The sequence below is a fragment of the Scyliorhinus canicula genome, chromosome 10 (genome assembly GCF_902713615.1).
Source record: "Scyliorhinus canicula chromosome 10, sScyCan1.1, whole genome shotgun sequence".
Lineage (NCBI taxonomy): Eukaryota > Metazoa > Chordata > Chondrichthyes > Carcharhiniformes > Scyliorhinidae > Scyliorhinus > Scyliorhinus canicula.
The window spans coordinates 1,614,547-1,630,775 of NC_052155.1; the positions used below are offsets into that span (position 1 = coordinate 1,614,547).

Sequence of the window (16,229 nt, forward strand, 5' to 3'; positions counted from 1 at the left end):
TGCCTGGTCACTCTGCACTGGTCACTCTGCACTGGTCACTCTGCACTGGTCACTATCTGCCTGGTCACTCTGCACTGGTCACTATCTGCCTGGTCACTCTGCACTGCCTGGCAGTCACCCATTCCCTCTCTGCCATCACAACCTGAAGATGCAAGGTTACCATCTCCAGAAAGTGCAATCCACGAACTCTCAGCCATGTGGATGCATTGGCACCAGCTGCTGTTCAAGCTCCTCTGACTGACCACACTTCCTGCAGGACCTGAAGAGCACATTCCACAGGGCTAACTTGCCCGTCATGACTCTTGTTTATGAGACGGTAAAATAAATTAAGATAAATAAAGTTAAGACTTTTAACACTTACCAGCTATTCCCCAATCAGCTCCGTCCTCTGTGCTGACATCATTCTATTGCTCCCTCTCATTGACACCACACATACTGTTGTCACGGACTCTGACAGTTTAGGAAGTACAGTAATACACAGCTCACTTACCTTGTGTCCCTACAAGCACCATCGGAATCTCGGCTGTATTACGGTAACTGGAGAGTCGCATGTAATAATTATAAACTGTCTGAAAGCTGATCTCATCCTCTAGACTGAAGACAAAGATCACGGCATCCACCCAGGCTGCGAACTGCAGAGGACACAAACAAACCGGAGGATTAATGGTCAATCCATGAAATATATCCATCACCTCCTTATGTTATTTATATCTGTAGTGGTAAATGTTAGAAATAAGTTACAGTTTTAGTGGGTTAATATAATGTTTCTGTGCCTGGAAGGATAAAATCTATAGTTCATGCTGGACAAAGGTGTTTGTTTGTATGTGAAGGGGTTGGTTAAGTTCCAACTGTGTGGACAGCACGGTGGTGCAGTGGTAGCACTGCAGCCTCACGACACCGAGGTCCCAGGTTCGATCCTGGCTCTGGGTCACTGTCCGTATGGAGTTTGCACATGCTCTCCGTGTCTGCGTGGGTTTCGCCCCCACAATCCAAAGATGTGCAGGTTAGGTGGATTGAACACGCTAAATTGCCCCTTAATTGGAAAAAATGAATTGGGTACTCAAAATTTATATTTTAAAAAGTTCCAACTGTGTTTATATTGTGCTTGGAGATGGCTACAGAGTGAAGAATAAATAAACTAATGGTGGTTGCTTGACAACTGGGGGCTTGTAAGGTAGAGGAGCTTTTAAGTTTTAGTTTTAGCTGAATATGTGGGTAGTTGGAGGGAGGTAGTGAGAGAGAAGGGAGATCTCACAGCTCTGCTTTAAGTAATTGGTGTTCGAAGGCTATAAAAGGAACATCTCTCTCATCCTTGCTTGAAGAACAGCCATACAATGGAGCAATGGTTAAGAAAACAGATGTTGGAAATCTATAGTTCAGTTAGTTAAAAAAACTCGAGAAATGAAGAGAAGTGTCCAAGAAGTCTGGAATTAAGTGAACAGAGTCTTTGCTTCCAATGGTGGTTCTGTAGCAGGCTTTCCTCACAACACCCGGGCTGGTCAAAGTCGCTAGCCCATGGGCTATGGGGATAGGGTGGAGGTGTTAACCTTGGGTAGGGTGCCCTTTCCAGGAGCCGGTGCAGACTCGATGGGCCGAATGGCCTCCTTCTGCACTGTAAATTCTATGAAATTCTATTTTCAGCCTGTAACAATCTTTGCTGTGGTTTAGAAATGTATTACTCACAGCTTTTCCTGAAGAAGCCTCTTGGCTTCACATCAAACTCTGCTTTGACTTTGTGTTTTTTTTCCAGGCATCTTTCTTTCTTGAGACACTTTATCTCATATTAAACTTTGTCTTCAGCTCGTGTTTGACCTCGAGCCTTTGCTGTTCAATGAGAACGGGACCCAGACCTACTGGTGAGAGAGAGGGTCCTCACAGTGGTCGCATGGAGAGAGTTTACCTGGATCTTTCGGGAGGTTAATAGAAGTTGAGGCTGTTTGCCTTGCAGAAGAGAAGGTTAAGAGGAGATTTCATTGAGATATTCTGTGCTGTAGCGATTCTGTGCCTCTATGAATAAGTCTCTATTTTCAAAAATATTCAGGTTCTGTGCGACCAAGCAACTGTTTACTCTACAATTGTTACACTTTTCTCTCATTTCCCTAAATGTGTTCCTCTCTATCTTTCCCACCAGTTGGTGATCTATAGAATACACCCAGTGACGAAATGGCACATCTAATAAGACCTTATTGCTTCTTACTTTACTGCCACCTCTCTCCCCAATCCTATGTTCACCACGTTTCTCCCTATAATGCTATATCCTGCTCCCAAGCCCCTTTAATTTCCCAATCTTCTTCGGCCTTACGAAGACAGTCACAAGGTGTTTGGCTCTGGTTTCCTGCTGCACTGTATTTCCTATTTCGCTCTCGATTAATTCCCACTTCTTCTGGTCTCTACGGCACTCCACTCAGTGCATCATCCAGCACTAATCCCTGAGAGATGCCACTTAGTCCATCTCCCAGGCTATTACTGAGCCCTGCACTCAGTCCATCTCTCCTAATGAATAACGCAGTGGATTTGATAAGGCCAGCAGTAATCTAGAAATCTGAAACAATTGTCCAGAGAAACAGGATTCAATTTCCACTATGGCAATTTGAGAGTTTGAATGCAGTTTTAGCTATCTAAAAATAAAAAGCTGGCATCGATGAAAGTGGCCATGAAGGTGTAAAAACCCAGCGAGCTCATTTTGAGGAAGGTACCCTGACCTTGTTTGGCTCAATATGTGAATCCGGGACACGGCAATGTGGTTGACACTAAACGTTCGACCGAATCATGGAATGGTTCCAGCACAAGAGGCCATCCAACCCATCATGTTCATACTTGCTCTTTGCAAGAGCAACTCACCTTCTCCCACTCGGCCACCTTTTCCTCATAAACCGGCAGACGTTTTCTCTTCAGGTAATAATCCAATTCTCTTTTGAACGAATCTGCCCCCACCTAACTGAGAAAGCGAACTCCTGATTCCAACTATTGGGCAACTATTGGGCAGCACGGTAGCATAGTGGTTTGCACTGTGGCTTCACAGCTCCAGGGTCCCAGGTTCGATTCCCCACTGGGTCACAGCCTGTGCGGAGTCTGCACGTTCTCCCTGTGTGTGCGTGGGTTTCCTCCGGGTGCTCCGGTTTCCTCCCACAGTCCAAAGATGTGCAGGTTAGGTGGATTGGCCATGATAAATTGCCCTTAGTGTCCAAAAAAAGGGTTTGGAGGGATTATTGGGTTGTGGGACTGGGTGGAAGTGAGGGTTTAAGTGGGTCAGTGCAGACTCGAAGGGCCGAATGGCCGCCTTCTGCACTGTATGTTCTATGTCTATGTCTAACTACTCGCTGCAACAAAAGGATTTCCTCACGTTTCCATTGCTCCTTTCGCCATTAATCTTAAAACTACGTCTTCTGATTCACGATCCTTCCACCAATGCAAACAGTTATTCCTTATCTACTCTGTCCAGACCCTTTTGAACATCTGTATCAAATCTTTCCCCACCCTTCTCTTCCCAGAGGAAAACAGTCCCAGTTCTTCGAATCCACTGGTGGACAACATGTGGCCCATCAGGTTTCTGAGTGCGGCCCACGAGACATTCTGTTGACCGTTGCCCATGGGCAGGGTGCCATATTCCACAGATTTCCACCCGTGTAGTTTCTTTCCTCCCGGTTTGACTGGAGTGATTCACACACAAAGCGAGGGTGAGTGAAGTGAGGTGCCTGCTGATTACTCCCAACACTGACTGTGAGAGTCGTGCACTCCCTCTGCAAACAAAGTGTAAATATTTATTTTGTTTTTACCATTGATGTCGATTAAATTCTATTAATATAGGCTGGTTTAGCACAGTGAGCTAAACAGCTGGCTTGTCATGCAGAACAAGGCAGCTGCGCGGGTTCAATTCCCGTACCAGCCTCCCTGAACAGGCGCCGGAATGTGGCGATGAGGGGGTTTTCACAGTAACTTCACGCAGACACGGGGAGAACGTGCAGACTACGCACAGACAGTGACCCAGTGGGGAATCGAACCTGGGACCCTGGCGCTGTGAAGCCACAGTGCTAACCACTATGCTACCGTGCCGCCCAATAATTGCCCAATAGTTGGAATCAGGAGTTCGCTTTCTCAGTTAGGTGGGGGCAGATTCATTCAAAAGAGAATTGGATTATTTGTGAAAATAAGTGATTATTATTATGATTGAGCATTTTCGATAACTTGCCATGTACTAAATGTATTTAATCTTATTGATGGGGTCATCATTGATGAGAAAGCGGATTTCAATCTTGTGGCTGATTGAGATGAAGGAGGGTCACTCATACGGCCACTCACTGGCCTGGTTCCCCATCACTGCTCTAATCGAAAAATGCAACGGAAATATTTCCTCATGACACACAGTTGTGCGAAACCATTCCAAACGCAGGATCAACAAGGCTTTCCAGCTACTGCAAGGTAAATTGGAATGGCAATAAATATGTAAATACGGGCCTTGGCAGCAATGTCGACATCCGCCAGAATCACTGATCAGTGAACCAGATTGTAAAAGACTAAATGGTATAAAGGTTACGGCAGTGAGTAATATATTACTGGGGTAAGGTTAGTGCTGTGAGTAATGTGTTACTGGGATAAGGTTAGTGCTGTGAGTAATGTATTACTGGGGTAAGGTTAGTGCTGTGAGTAATATATTACTGGGGTAAGGTTAGTGCAGTGAGTAATGTATTACTGGGGTAAGGTTAGTGCTGTGAGTAATGTATTACTGGGGTAAGGTTAGTGCTGTGAGTAATGTATTACTGGGATAAGGTTAGTGCTGTGAGTAATGTATTACTGGGATAAGGTTAGTGCTGTGAGTAATGTATTACTGGGATAAGGTTAGTGCTGTGAGTAATGTATCACTGGAGTAGGTTAGTGCTGTGAGTAATGTATCACTGGAGTAGGTTAGTGCTGTGAGTAATGTATTACTGGGATAAGGTTAGTGCTATGAGTAATGTATTACTGGGATAAGGTTAGTGCTGTGAGTAATATATTACTGGGGTAAGGTTAGTGCTGTGAGTAATATATTACTGGGATAAGGTTAGTGCTGTGAGTAATGTATCACTGGGATAAGATTAGTGCTGTGAGTAATATATTACTGGGATAAGGTTAGTGCTGTGAGTAATGTATTACTGGGGTAAGGTTAGTGCTGTGAGTAATGTATTACTGGGATAAGGTTAGTGCTGTGAGTAATATATTACTGGGGTAAGGTTAGTGCTGTGAGTAATATATTACTGGGATAAGGTTAGTGCTGTGAGTAATGTATCACTGGGATAAGGTTAGTGCTGTGAGTAATGTATCACTGGGATAAGGTTAGTGCTGTGAGTAATATATTACTGGGATAAGGTTAGTGCTGTGAGTAATGTATTACTGGGGTAAGGTTAGTGCTGTGAGTAATGTATTACTGGGATAAGGTTAGTGCTGTGAGTAATGTATTACTGGGATAAGGTTAGTGCTGAGAGTAATGTATTACTGGGGTAAGGTTAGTGCTGTGTGTAATGTATTACTGGGATAAGGTTAGTGCTGTGAGTAATATATTACTGGGATAAGGTTAGTGCTGTGAGTAATGTATTACTGGGATAAGGTTAGTGCTGTGAGTAATATATTACTGGGATAAGGTTAGTGCTGTGAGTAATGTATTACTGGGATAAGGTTAGTGCTGTGAGTAATATATTACTGGGATAAGGTTAGTGCTGTGAGTAATGTATTACTGGGGTAAGGTTAGTGCTGTGAGTAATATATTACTGGGATAAGGTTAGTGCTGTGAGTAATATATTACTGGGGTAAGGTTAGTGCTGTGAGTAATATATTACTGGGGTAAGGTTAGTGCTGTGAGTAATGTATTACTGGGGTAAGGTTAGTGCTGTGAGTAATGTATTACTGGGGTAAGGTTAGTGCTGTGAGTAATGTATTACTGGGGTAAGGTTAGTGCTGTGAGTAATGTATCACTGGAGTAGGTTAGTGCTGTGAGTAATATATTACTGGGATAAGGTTAGTGCTATGAGTAATATATTACTGGGATAAGGTTAGTGCTGTGAGTAATGTATTACTGGGGTAAGGTTAGTGCTGTGAGTAATGTATTACTGGGATAAGGTTAGTGCTGTGAGTAATGTATTACTGGGGTAAGGTTAGTGCTGTGAGTAATGTATTACTGGGATAAGGTTAGTGCTGTGAGTAATGTATTACTGGGATAAGGTTAGTGCTGTGAGTAATGTATTACTGGGATAAGGTTAGTGCTGTGTGTAATGTATTACTGGGATAAGGTTAGTGCTGTGAGTAATATATTACTGGGATAAGGTTAGTGCTGTGAGTAATGTATTACTGGGATAAGGTTAGTGCTGTGAGTAATGTATTACTGGGGTAAGGTTAGTGCTGTGAGTAATGTATCACTGGAGTAGGTTAGTGCTGTGAGTAATGTATTACTGGGGTAAGGTTAGTGCTGTGAGTAATGTATTACTGGGATAAGGTTAGTGCTGTGAGTAATGCATTACTGGGATAAGGTTAGTGCAGTGAGTAATGTATTACTGGGGTAAGGTTAGTGCTGTGAGTAATGTATTACTGGGGTAAGGTTAGTGCTGTGAGTAATGTATCACTGGAGTAGGTTAGTGCTGTGAGTAATGTATTACTGGGATAAGGTTAGTGCTGTGTGTAATATATTACTGGGATAAGGTTAGTGCTGTGTGTAATATATTACTGGGATAAGGTTAGTGCTGTGAGTAATATATTACTGGGGTAAGGTTAGTGCTGTGAGTAATGTATTACTGGGATAAGGTTAGTGCTGTGTGTAATATATTACTGGGATAAGGTTAGTGCTGTGAGTAATATATTACTGGGATAAGGTTAGTGCTGTGAGTAATGTATTACTGGGATAAGGTTAGTGCTGTGAGTAATATATTACTGGGATAAGGTTAGTGCTGTGAGTAATGTATTACTGGGATAAGGTTAGTGCTGTGAGTAATGTATTACTGGGGTAAGGTTAGTGCTGTGAGTAATGTATCACTGGAGTAGGTTAGTGCTGTGAGTAATATATTACTGGGATAAGGTTAGTGCTGTGAGTAATGTATTACTGGGATAAGGTTAGTGCTGTGAGTAATATATTACTGGGATAAGGTTAGTGCTGTGAGTAATGTATTACTGGGATAAGGTTAGTGCTGTGAGTAATGTATTACTGGGATAAGGTTAGTGCTGTGAGTAATGTATTACTGGGATAAGGTTAGTGCTGTGAGTAATATATTACTGGGATAAGGTTAGTGCTGTGAGTAATGTATTACTGGGATAAGGTTAGTGCTGTGAGTAATATATTACTGGGGTAAGGTTAGTGCTGTGAGTAATATATTACTGGGGTAAGGTTAGTGCTGTGAGTAATGTATTACTGGGGTAAGGTTAGTGCTGTGAGTAATGTATTACTGGGATAAGGTTAGTGCTGTGAGTAATGTATCACTGGGATAAGGTTAGTGCTGTGAGTAATGTATTACTGGGATAAGGGTAGTGCTGTGAGTAATATTATACTGGGATAAGGTTAGTGCTGTGAGTAATGTATTACTGGGATAAGGTTAGTGCTGTGAGTAATGTATTACTGGGATAAGGTTAGTGCTGTGAGTAATGTATTACTGGGATAAGGTTAGTGCTGTGAGTAATGTATTACTGGGATAAGGTTAGTGCTGTGAGTAATGTATTACTGGGATAAGGTTAGTGCTGTGAGTAATGTATCACTGGAGTAGGTTAGTGCTGTGAGTAATGTATTACTGGGGTAAGGTTAGTGCTGTGAGTAATGTATTACTGGGGTAAGGTTAGTGCTGTGAGTAATGTATTACTGGGATAAGGTTAGTGCTGTGAGTAATGTATCACTGGAGTAGGTTAGTGCTGTGAGTAATGTATTACTGGGGTAAGGTTAGTGCTGTGAGTAATGTATTACTGGGGTAAGGTTAGTGCTGTGAGTAATGTATTACTGGGATAAGGTTAGTGCTGTGAGTAATGTATTACTGGGATAAGGTTAGTGCTGTGAGTAATGTATTACTGGGATAAGGTTAGTGCTGTGAGTAATATATTACCGGGGTAAGGTTAGTGCTGTGAGTAATGTATTACTGGGATAAGGTTAGTGCTGTGAGTAATGTATTACTGGGGTAAGGTTAGTGCTGTGAGTAATGTATTACTGGGATAAGGTTAGTGCTGTGAGTAATGTATTACTGGGGTAAGGTTAGTGCTGTGAGTAATGTATTACTGGGATAAGGTTAGTGCTGTGAGTAATGTATTACTGGGATAAGGTTAGTGCTGTGAGTAATGTATTACTGGGGTAAGGTTAGTGCTGTGAGTAATGTATTACTGGGATAAGGTTAGTGCTGTGAGTAATGTATTACTGGGATAAGGTTAGTGCTGTGAGTAATGTATTACTGGGATAAGGTTAGTGCTGTGAGTAATATATTACTGGGGTAAGGTTAGTGCTGTGAGTAATATATTACTGGGGTAAGGTTAGTGCTGTGAGTAATATATTACTGGGGTAAGGTTAGTGCTGTGAGTAATATATTACTGGGATAAGGTTAGTGCTGTGAGTAATGTATTACTGGGATAAGGTTAGTGCTGTGAGTAATGTATTACTGGGATAAGGTTAGTGCTGTGAGTAATATATTACTGGGATAAGGTTAGTGCTGTGAGTAATATATTACTGGGATAAGGTTAGTGCTGTGAGTAATATATTACTGGGATAAGGTTAGTGCTGTGAGTAATATATTACTGGGATAAGGTTAGTGCTGTGAGTAATGTATTACTGGGATAAGGTTAGTGCTAGTTATTGACCTAATCGCCAAAGGGATTTGTTTTCTACTCTAGGAAAACCAGGGGCGGGATTCTCCCATCTGACAGCAGAGTGTTGACACTGTCATAAAAACTGGAGAGTTCAACGACGGCATCATCGGACCGCTATGTGTAGCGATCCTCTGCCCTATAGGAGGCCAGCAAATGGGGGTCACGGGTCTGCGCCTGCGCACTGCGACTGGTGCGGAAGCGCGCATGCGCGGCAGCTTCCTTCTCCGCGCCGGCCCCGACGCTACATGGTGTAGGGCTATTGGGGCCGGGGCGGAGCAAAAGAGGGCACCACCAAGAGAGGCCGGCCCGCCAATCGGTAGGCCCTGATCGCGGGCCAGGCCACGGTGGAGGCCCACCCCTAAGGTCGGCCCCCCCCCTCCCACACTTCCAGGCCGCCCCAGACAGGATGGATGCTAAAGGTACCACCAGGTAAGACCAGATGTGAATGGCATTGGGGCGTCGTCGCGCCCGGCCTGGCGATTCTCCGACCCGGTGTGGGCTGAGGGAATCCCGTCCCAAATTCCTTCTTTTGCACCAAGGCTATAAAACGATTGCAGGGGTTCCAGCAGAATCAATGACAAACAGCTGACTGATCAGAGTGCTGACGTTCCCTGGGAGAAACCAGTAATTGTACAACAGGCTGTGACTGGAAGCCAGAGGGTAAAGTTATGCAGCTCAGCAGCTGAAGTATCTTTGCTTACCTGCACCTCAGGAGGTCCCCCCTCATCCCGAATAAGCAACAGGTAGCTCTGTCCGTCAACCACAATCTCCTTCTTAAAGCGACCACCTTCAAGATAAAAAACAAAACCTGTCAACTGTGTTTGAAAGGGTAGACCCAGGCCTGGAGGCAGGCAGTTCAATCCAGGCTATCACTTGAATGCAGCACTGAGGGAGTGCTGCACAATCAGCTTTTCAGCTATTAAACCAAAGGCCCGTCTATTCTCTCAGGTGGATGTAAAAGACCAAAGAACAAAGAAAATTACAGCACAGGAACAGGCCCTTCGGCCCTCCCAGCCTGCGCCGATCCTGATCCTTTGTCTAAACTTGTTGCCTATTTTTCAAGGATCTACTTCCCTCTGTTCCCCGCCCGTTCATATATCTGTCTAGATGCCTCTTAAATGATGCTATCGTGCCCGCCTCTACCACCTCCGCTGGCAAAGCATTCCAGGCACCCACCACCCTCTGCATAAAAAACTTTCCACCCACATCTCCCTTAAACTTTCCCCCTCTCACCTTGAAATCGTGACTCCTTGTAACTGACACCCCCACCCTGTCCAAAAGGTTCCCGAAAACCCGAGAATCCCTTTGTACATACAGACACACAGCCGAGAATCCCCCGTACATACAGACACACAACCGAGAATCCCCTGTACATACAGACACACAACCGAGAATCCCCCGTACATACAGACACACAGCCGAGAATCCCCCGTACATACAGACACACAGCCGAGAATCCCCCGTACATACAGACACACAACCGAGAATCCCCTGTACATACAGAAACACAGCCGAGAATCCCCCGTACATACAGGCACACAGCCGAGAATCCCCTGTACATACAGACACACAGCCGAGAATCCCCCGTACATACAGGCACACAGCCGAAAATCCCCTGTACATACAGACACACAGCCGAGAATCCCCCGTACATACAGACACACAGCCGAGAATCCCCCGTACATACAGACACACAGCCGAGAATCCCCTGTACATACAGACACACAGCCGAGAATCCCCCGTACATACAGACACACAGCCGAGAATCCCCCATACATACGGGGGCAGCAGGGTAGCATGGTGGTTAGCATAAATGTTTCACAGCTCCAGGGTCCCAGGTTCGATTCCCGGCTGGGTCACTGTCTGTGTGGAGTCTGCACGTCCTCCCCCTGTGTGCGTGGGTTTCCTCCGGGTGCTCCGGTTTCCTCCCACAGTCCAAAGATGTGCGGGTTAGGTGGATTGGCCATGCTAAATTGCCCGTAGTGTCCTAATAAAAGTAAGGTTAAGGGGGGGGGTTGTTGGGTTACGGGTATAGGGTGGATACGTGGGTTTGAGTAGGGTGATCATGGCTCGGCACAACATTGAGGGCCGAAGGGCCTGTTCTGTGCTGTACTGTTCTATGTTCTATACAGGCACACAGCACAGAATCCCCCGTACATACAGACACACAGCCGAGAATCCCCCGTACATACAGGCACACAGCACAGAATCCCCCGTACATACAGGTACACAGCCGAGAATCTCCCATACATATAGGCACACAGGCGAGAATCCCCCGTACATACAGGCATACAGCCGAGAATCCCCCGTACGTACAGACACACAGCTGAAAATCCCCCGTACATACAGGCACACAGCCGAGAATCCCCCGTAGATACAGACACACAGCCAAGAATCCCCCGTACATACAGGCACACAGCCGAGAATCCCCCGTACATACAGTCACACAGCCGAGAATCACCCGTACATACAGACACACAGCAGAGAATCCCCCATACGTACAGGCATACAGCCGAGTATCCCCCGTACATACAGACACACAGCCGAGAATCCCCCGTACATACAGGCATACAGCCGAGAATCCCCCGTACATACAGGCACACAGCACAGAATCCCCCGTACATACAGACACACAGCCAAGAATCCCCCGTACATACAGACACACAGCCAAGAATCCCCCGTACATACAGACACACAGCCGAGAATCCCCCGTACATTCAGACACACAGCCGAAAATCCCCCCCGTACATACAGACACACAGCCGAGAATCCCCCGTACATACAGACACACAGCCGAGAATCCCCCGTACATACAGACACACAGCCAAGAATCCCCCGTACATACAGGCACACAGCCAAGAATCCCCCGTACATACAGGCACACAGCCGAGAATCCTCCGTACATACAGGCACACAGCCGAGAATCCCCCTACATACAGGCTCACAGCTGAGAATACCCCATACATACAGTCACACAGCAAGAATCCCCCGTACATACAGGCTCACAGCACAGAATCCTCCGTACATACAGTCACACAGCGGAGAATCCCCCGTACATACAGACACACAGCCGAGAATCCCCCGTACATACAGGCACACAGCCGAGAATCCCCCGTACATACAGACACACAGCCAAGAATCCCCCGTACATACAGTCACACAGCAGAGAATCCCCCATACGTACAGGCATACAGCCGAGTATCCCCCGTACATACAGGCACACAGCTGAGAATCCCCCGTACATACAGACACACAGCCGAGAATCCCCCCTACATACAGGCACACAACCGAGAATCCCCCCCGTACATACAGGCACACAGCCGAGAATCACCCCTGTACATACAGACACACAGCAGAGAATTCCCTGTACATACAGGCACACAGCCGAGAATCCCCCCCGTACATACAGGCACACAGCCGAGAATCCCCCCGGAACATACTGACACACAGCAGAGAATCCCCCATACATACAGGCACACAGCAGAGAATCCCCCATACATACAGGCACACAGCCGAGAATCCCCCGCACATACAGGCACACAGCCAAGAATCCCCCGTACATACAGACACACAGCAGAGAATCCCTGTTCATACAGACACACAGCCGAAAATCCCCCGTACATACAGTCACACAGCGGAGAATCCACCGTACATACAGGCACACAGCCGAGAATCACCCGTACATACAGGCACACAGCCGAGAATCCCCCGTACCTACAGACACACAGCCGAGAATCCCCCCTACATACAGGCATACAGCCGAGAATCCCCCGTACGTACAGACACACAGATGAAAATCCCCCGTACATACAGGCACACAGCCGAGAATCCCCCGTAGATACAGACACACAGCCAAGAATCCCCCGTACATACAGGCACACAGCCGAGAATCCCCCGTACATACAGTCACACAGCCGAGAATCCCCTGTACATACAGACACACAGCAGGGAATCCCCCATACGTACAGGCATACAGCCGAGTATCCCCCGTACATACAGACACACAGCAGAGAATCCCTGTTCATACAGACACACAGCCGAAAATCCCCCGTACATACAGTCACACAGCGGAGAATCCACCGTACATACAGGCACACAGCCGAGAATCACCCGTACATACAGGCACACAGCCGAGAATCCCCCGTACCTACAGACACACAGCCGAGAATCCCCCCTACATACAGGCATACAGCCGAGAATCCCCCGTACGTACAGACACACAGATGAAAATCCCCCGTACATACAGGCACACAGCCGAGAATCCCCCGTAGATACAGACACACAGCCAAGAATCCCCCGTACATACAGGCACACAGCCGAGAATCCCCCGTACATACAGTCACACAGCGGAGAATCCACCGTACATACAGGCACACAGCCGAGAATCCCCTGTACATACAGACACACAGCAGAGAATCCCCCATACGTACAGGCATACAGCCGAGTATCCCCCGTACATACAGGCACACTGCTGAGAATCCCCCGTACATAGACACACAGCCGAGAATCCCCCCTACATACAGGCACACAGCCGAGAATCCCCCGTACGTACAGGCATACAGCCGAGAATCCCCCGTACGTACAGACACACAGCTGAAAATCCCCCGTACATACAGGCACACAGCCGAGAATCCCCCGTACATACAGACACACAGCTGAGAATCATCTGTGCATACAGACACACAGCCAAGAATCCCTCTGTACATACAGACATACCTTAGAATTCGCTGTTGTATATACAGACACCAACCCGAGAATCCTCCGTACATATAGACACAAACCAGAGAATCCGTCTGTACATAGTTAATTGTAACTCAATCTAACAAGAATTCAAATATTTATTTGATATTAATTAACTAGTGCTTAAATATCACGCAGCGGGGTGCAGTGCTCCAACTGTGAGATGTGGCAGATCTGTGACGCTTCCAGTGTTCCGGTCGACTACATCTGCAGCAAGTGTAACTCATGGCAGCTCCTCACAGACGGCGTGGTTCAGCTGGAGCAGCAGTTGGATGCACGTAGGAGCATGCAGGTGGCGGAAAGAGTCATAGATAGGAGTTATAGAGATTTGGTCACACCCAAGGTGTAGGCAGATAGATGGGTGACCGCTAGAAAGGGCAGGCAGTCAGTGCAGGAATTCTCTGTGGCTGTCCCCCTCTCTAACAGGTATACCGTTTTGGATACTGTTGTGGGGGATAGCCTATCAGGGGAAACAGCAGCAGCCCTAACAGTGGCACCACAACTGGCTCTGTTGCTCAGCAGGGAGGGGCAAAGCGCAGAAGAGCAATAGTCATAGGAGACTCTATAGTCAGGGGCACAGATAGGCTGTTCTGTGGACGTGAAAGAGACTCCAGGATGGTGTGTTGCCTTCCTGTTGCCAGGGTCAAGGATGTCTCTGAACGAACACAGGACATCCTGAAGGGGGAGGGTGAACAGCCAGAGGTCGCAGGTACTAACAATATCGGCAGGAAGAGTGATGAGGTCCTGCAGAAGGGGTTCAGGGAGTTAGGCAGTAAGCTAAAAAGCAGGACCTCGAGGGTTGTAATCTCAGTATTACTCCCTGTGCCACGTGCCGGTGAGGCTAGAAATAGGAAGATAGAGCAGCTGAACACGTGGCTAAACTGGTGGTGTAGGAGGGAGGGTTTCAGATTATTGGACCATTGGGATCACTTCGGGGCAGGTGCAACCTGTACAAGAAGGACGGGTTGCACCTAAACTGGAGGGACACCGATATCCTGGCTGGGAGGCTTGCTAGATTCACTCGGGAGGATTTAAACTAGTATGGCAGGGGGGTGGGAACCAGAGCTTAGAAGGTGTAATAACTGAAGGGGAAATAGAGAACAAAAATAAAGCAACATCACCCTCAGGCAGAGCAAAAAAAGTGACAATTGTGAAAAGGTCAATGCAGGAGGACTGGGGGTGTTGTACCTAAACGCACGCAGTATACGGAACAAGGTCAATGAGCTTGTTGCACACAGTGAAATTGGCCGGTACGATGTTGTGGCCATCGCAGAGACGTGGCTGCAAGGGGATCAGGGCTGGGATCCAAATATCCAAGGATATATGTCCTTTCGAAAGGACAGGCAGATGGGCAAAGGGGGTGGGGTTGCATTGTTAGTAAGGAATGAAGTTAAATCGATAGCAAGGAGCGATATAGGATCAGAAGGCATAGAATCTCTGTGGGCAAAGTTGAGGAATCGCACAGGTAAAAAGACCGTGATGGGAGTTATGTACAGGCCCCCCAGCAGTAGTCAGAAAGTGGGGCAGAAAATAAATCAGGAGATGGAAAAGGCATGTAAAAAAGGCAATATTACAATAATCATGGGGGACTTCAATATGCAGGTGGACTGGGAAAATCAGGTTGGTCATGGATCCCAAGAAAAGGAATTTGTGGAATGTCTAAGAGATGGTTTTTTGGAGCAGCTTGTGACAGAGCCGACTAGGGAACAGGCAATTCTGGATTTGGTGATGTGTAATGAGGGAGACTTGATTAGGAAACTTAAGGTGAAGGAACCCTTAGGGAGCAGTGACCACAATATGATAGAATTTACCCTACAGTTTGAGAGGGAGAGGCTGCAATCAGATGTAACGGTATTACAATTAAATAAGGGGAACTACAAAGACAGTAGGGAGGAGCAGGCTAGGGTTGATTGGAGAAGGAGCCGAGCAGGGAAGGCAGTGGAACAGCAATGGCAGGATTTTTTGGGGGTTATTCGGGACGCACAGCAGAAATTCATCCCAAGGAGGAGGAAACATGCCAAGGGGAGGACAAAGCAGCCATGGCTGACGAGCGAAGTCAAATACAGAATAAAAGCTAAAGAAAAAGCATACAAATTGTCGAGATTTAGTGGGAGTCCAGAGGATTGGGAAGCCTTTAAAAGGAAGCAGAGGACAACTAAAAAAGCAATAAGGGGGAGAAGGTGAAGTATGTGTGCAAGCTAGCTAGTAATATAAAGGAAGATAGGAAGAGATTTTTTCAATATATAGACGGTAAGAGAGAGGCAAAAATAGACATTGGACCACTGGAAAATGTGGCTGGAGAAGTAATAATAGGAAACAAAGAAATGGCAGACAAACTGAATAGTTACTTTGCATCAGTCTTCACGGTGGAAGATACCAGTGGGATGCCAGAGCTCCAGGAGAACCAGGGGGCAGAGGTGAGTGCTGTGGCCATCACGAAGGAGAAGATTCCAGGGAAACTAAAAGGTCTGACGGTGGATAAATCATCTGGACCGGATGGACTACACCCCAGGGTTCTAAAAGAGACAGCTCAGGAGATTGTGGAAGCATTGGTGAGGATATTTCAGGAATCATTGGAAGCAGGAAGGGTCCCAGAGGACTGGAAAGTGGCTAATGTAACACTCCTGTTTAAGAAGGAAGGGAGGCGGAAGATGGGAAATTATAGACCGGTTTAGCCTGACTTTGGTCAT

General features: G+C 46.5%; 1 protein-coding gene across 2 annotated transcripts in view; it reads right to left on the reverse strand.

Moving 5' to 3' along the window:
* Positions 1–16,229, reverse strand: part of LOC119972178 (arf-GAP with GTPase, ANK repeat and PH domain-containing protein 3-like) — a 965,193-nt gene that overhangs the window by 505,995 nt on the left and 442,969 nt on the right. For both annotated transcript variants that reach the window (XM_038808502.1, XM_038808500.1), the window contains exons 4-5: positions 9,501–9,586; positions 491–632 (exon numbers count right to left, since the gene is read on the reverse strand). In XM_038808502.1, coding sequence (XP_038664430.1) covers positions 491–632; positions 9,501–9,586 — 228 coding nt within the window. The remainder of the gene's footprint in view (positions 1–490; positions 633–9,500; positions 9,587–16,229) is intronic.